Source organism: Phoxinus phoxinus, assembly GCF_949152265.1.
Source record: "Phoxinus phoxinus genome assembly, chromosome: 5".
NCBI lineage: Eukaryota > Metazoa > Chordata > Actinopteri > Cypriniformes > Leuciscidae > Phoxinus > Phoxinus phoxinus.
This window is the reverse complement of record NC_136880.1, coordinates 10,991,491-10,996,114: the sequence shown is the minus strand read 5'-3', so window position 1 is coordinate 10,996,114 and position 4,624 is coordinate 10,991,491. Positions and strand designations below refer to the sequence as shown.

Here is a 4,624-nt window from a genome sequence, read left to right as displayed (position 1 = left end):
CCCATCACAAAAAAAATGGCCACAAATAAATATCCAATGGAAGTCTAAAAATAAAATATACAACATACATTAATGACAACACATTTAGGAGCAGCTAAGTAATATTACTTACCTTGAAATAAAAACTGAGGCAGAGGAAGACAATCCAAAATCTAATAAAACAAAGAAATAAAAGGCAAGTGATGGGTCTTTTGAATTACTGCCGCCAGTATGTTTCTGAATAGACTAAACTCTCTAAACCACTCACAGAGGCACTGAAAGGAGGAAGACCTGGATCGGATTTGATCGACTGGACTGAGGAGATGGAGGAGGCTTTCGTGAGTATCAAAGAAACTCTTGCTTCCTCCCCAGCATTACGACATGCCGATGCCAGCAGGCCTTTCCACCTATGGACATGGGTGGGGACCTGGTCTTACTCCGCTGCTCTGGGTCAAAAGGTTCCGGGCCGGAACTCGTATGGGATGGTAGGATATTATTCTGCTCCTATTCCTGTTTCAATGGCAGGGCAACATCCGTGCCTGTTGATATGTGACTGTGCAGAGTGGGCAGTGACATTGTGACACAACAAAAGGTGATACTGCACACCAGACACCAGATTTTGAAACTGTTAACAAATACCCGGTTGAGGCTCCATCTCTAATCAACGACGAGCCAAATGGGAGACCACTCTCTTGAGTAAAAATGTGAACATACAAATTGACATTGAAACTGCTATCAATCCTGCCTCCTTGCTTCCAGAAGAAGGAACTGCACACAACTGTGCCCGACTGATCGAGATGGACAGCCAAAGCCCTCTTCAATCTGAACCCCTGTCTAATGCTATGAACTTGTTCGTGGACGGCTCCAGCTTTCATGAGCAGGGTACACGCTTCGGCTCCGAATGGAGGCGCAGGGGATTTCTGACTACCGCAGGACTTCCTATCTCACATCAACAGCAGGTAAAAGAACTTATGAATGCCTGTGATCTTCCCGCAGAAGGAGCAGTCATTAAAGTCACCGGGCACGCCACTGACAGCTCTCCGGAAGCCAAAGGGAACCACGCTGCAGACACTGAGAATGAGACTTACAGAGACATTTTTGAACTTTATGCAGAGGATGACCATGAAGAGATAGAACAGTGGACAAAGTTAGGAGCACAGAAAAATTCTGAAGGACTTTGGAAATTTAATGGACGCTTTGTTTGCCCTGTTTCTGCTCGAACCGAACTAATGTCCTTGTATCATGGGTTGGCAAATGCAGGGCCTGAGAAATTACATGCAATGATTTCAAAAACCTGGTGGTGGCCAAAGCTGAGGGCTTCTTGCAATGATTTCTGTAAGAGATGTTTATTATGCCTTAAGGTTAATTCTTCCTCAAAGCTGAAATTTCCCTTAGGACATGCCCCTCGACCTCAGGGTCCGTGGACACACCTCCAAATTGATTTCATAGGTCCATTGCCCCCTAGTGGAGGGTTCACATACATTCTAATGATTGTTGATCTTTTCTCCAGATGGGTGGAGGCATTTCCACTGAGAAACTGCACCGCAGACGCAACCGCAAAAGTAATGTTGAATGAAATTTTCCCAAGATGGGGCCTACCCTTACAAATTGATTCAGATCAGGGTACACATTTCACGGGAAAGGTAATGAAAAATGTCATAAATTGATGGGAGTGAAACAACACTTCCACATCCCGTTTAGGCCTCAGTCTAGCGGCTCCATTGAACGTACAAACAGAACACTTAAAACGTCATTGAGAAAGAGATTGTTGGAGTGGGGGAAAGGGTGGCACGCAGCTGTTCCAATGATTCTTTTAAGTATGAGAGCCAGTCCTAACAAAACTACTCAGATCAGCCCTTGTGAAATAATGACAGGTCGTTACATGCCTGCCTTGCCTGAAATAGGTGACAATGTAATGTTGCAAAGAGAGATTGTTTCTCCTCTAGGTCCAAAATTCGATGGACCTTACCAGGTGCTCTTGACAACTAATACATCTGTTTTACTTGACAGAGGGGTTCTGGGTACTGTCTGGAGACATTGGTCACAGGTGAAACCACTCGATAAAGGTTCCAACCAAATCACCGCATCATAATAACGAACTATCTCTAAAAGATCATTTATATGTGTGATAGTGTAAAAATTCTGTAACAATGTTTTATCATTACAGATGGCGGAATCCGGCGATATATTGAAGCTGCTAATTCTTTAGGAAGAAGTGCGAAATACCAAACGACTGAAAGTGAGGTGGGCCATCATTCGATTGGCACTCCCTCTCTTGTTTGTGGCTTTGATTATAATAGCCTTATCATTCCTGATGTATTCAGATTTCAATTTGGACCGGTAGACTCCATGCGTTCTCCACTCACTGGGATTGTGAGGAGATTTATAACCGTCCATCATGGGTTCAATACCCATGCCTAAATTCAACTGAGGGTCTAAATTTAATTCCAAACCATGTATCAGAACGTTAATGATCGCTGCTATCGCTTGGACGGAAATGAGACGGTGACCTTTTGGCTTGGTCACTCCCCAAATTATCCCGGTAGTACCCTCATTATGCAAAATGGTTGGCTCTTCTATGTTTTTGTGTATGGATGTGTGTTCGTTTCTTCTTCTCATATATTTGCAGGTCTTCTTGCAGTAAGTTGAATCCTGTCGACGAGGAAAGCAGACTGATAAAGCTGACGAATCGCCTGAGCGACAAACTGAGGAGGAACAACATTGATGCCCTGTTGTGAGTGGAAGGTGGGAGAGCCTTGGAATGGGGACTGGAATTTTTAGTTTCCAGCATGTCCGTAAAAAGGCGAAGAGACAATTGTGACCCGACAGGGAACCATTTGTCACCACTCCACCTTCCGTAGTGACCTCACTTGTTAGACCAGATGTGGCGGTATTGGACCCCACATAGGTCTAAAACGGGGGACTGAAGGGGCGGTCAAAATCCCTTGTCTCTTCAGTCAGTTATATATATATATATTTCATTCTATATCCTTTTGAATGCTTACATTACTTTTATACAAATCAATAATCAAATATATGCATTATCACATAATCATTTCTATATTCTTTTGTGCTTGTGAAATTATATATTTTCTCTAGAGAGCAATGCAATTTCTCTCCCTTTCTTCCTGAGGAGCTATGTTTTGGCTAACTGATAATACGAAGCTCAAGCACTCTTCGGCCTTGGCGATGTTATTTGGTGGTGTTATGTGTGTGTGTGTTTGATTTTCTACGTAGGCATTTGGGACCCAACGCTCAGCCTCATCGACGCTCTCCTCTAACCTGCGAGGTTAACGCTGACCTAAATCTAAGGATTGGCGACAGCTATCCTGACTAATGGCGATAGGCACCTTCTATCTGCTCACATGTGTGAAATTGTTTATGGTCTTATATTCTCTTAGCCAATCAGATGTATGATGATGCGATGCTTGCCCTTGCAAAATGGTATAATTGGTGTATTATTTTGTGTAAAGTGGAGTTGGCTTGCGACTTCCTCGTGAGACTTTGACACTCGCTCTACCAATGAAACTGCAAACTATTCTTCAGTAAATTTTTATCTTTTTGATTGAACCTCACGACTCCTGGTCATCTTTTCTACATATCTGGTCTCGGGTCTTATAACTGTTCACCCCTAACAACTTGAACTCCTCCACTTGAGGCAGGAACTCTCCACCAACCTGAAGTAGGCAAGCCACCTTTTTCCGACTGAGGACCATGGCCTCGGATTTGGAGGTGCTGATTCTCATCCCAGCCGCTTCAGGTCCTGGTCTGATGGGGCCAACACGACAACATCATCTGCAAAGAGCAGAGACGAAATCGTGTTGTTCCCAAACCAGACACCCTCCTGCCCCTGGCTGCGCCTAGAAATTCTGTCCATAAAAATTATGAACAGAACCGGCGACAAAGGGCAGCCCTGCCGGAGTCCAACATGCACCGGGAAGAAGTCTGACTTACTGCCGGCAATGCGAACCAAGCTCCTGCTTCGATCGTACAGGGACCGGACAGCCCTTAGCAAAGGACCCCGGACCCCTTTTCCTTTGTTCCTGAAAGTTTATTTAATTAATAAACTAACTGCATTCAAGTACCCGTGTCCTCGGCATCCTGCACCAAACCTGACACTATTGGCGCTTTTCCACTGCATGGTACGGTACGACACGGCACGCTTTGGCGCTTTTCCACTGCATGGTACGGTACGGCTCGGTTCGGTACGGCTCACTTATGGCGCATTTCCACTGCATGGTACGGTACGGTACGCCTCGCTTCGGCTCAATTTTACCGATACTAAAATGTGCCGTAAAAAAACTGCAGATCACTGATTGGTCAGACAGAATCGTCACTTCAGCGTCATTGTATTTGCGACACGAGACCCGCTAGATTTAAATAGTCAGACAACAGCCAACGCGGTAGCACCTGTTTTGAGATTATTTACTTGACAAAAGAAGTAGAAAAAATAAACAAGAAATGGCTGAATCGTGGTCAGTGGACGAGGTCCAGACGTTCCTCTCGTTGGTTGCCGAGGAGCGGATCCAGTGAGAGCTCGATGGGGCAACACGGAACGAAAAAGTGTTTCAAGAAGTAGCACAGCTTTTAGCCGCACACGGCTACCACCGGACCTACAAACAGTGTAGGGACAAATTAAAAAAAC

The 4,624-nt window shown here is 44.8% G+C and overlaps 1 protein-coding gene across 1 annotated transcript; it reads left to right on the top strand.

Annotated features, from left to right (window-relative positions):
* Positions 1 to 232: 232 nt before the first annotated feature.
* On the top strand, positions 233 to 4,210 carry LOC306999143 (protein NYNRIN-like). The gene is made up of 2 exons (XM_079613627.1): positions 233 to 464; positions 739 to 4,210. The coding sequence occupies exons 1-2, from the start codon at positions 389 to 391 to the stop codon at positions 1,644 to 1,646; spliced, it is 984 nt and encodes a 327-aa protein (XP_079469753.1). The 5' UTR covers positions 233 to 388; the 3' UTR covers positions 1,647 to 4,210.
* The last annotated feature ends 414 nt before the right edge of the window (positions 4,211 to 4,624 follow it).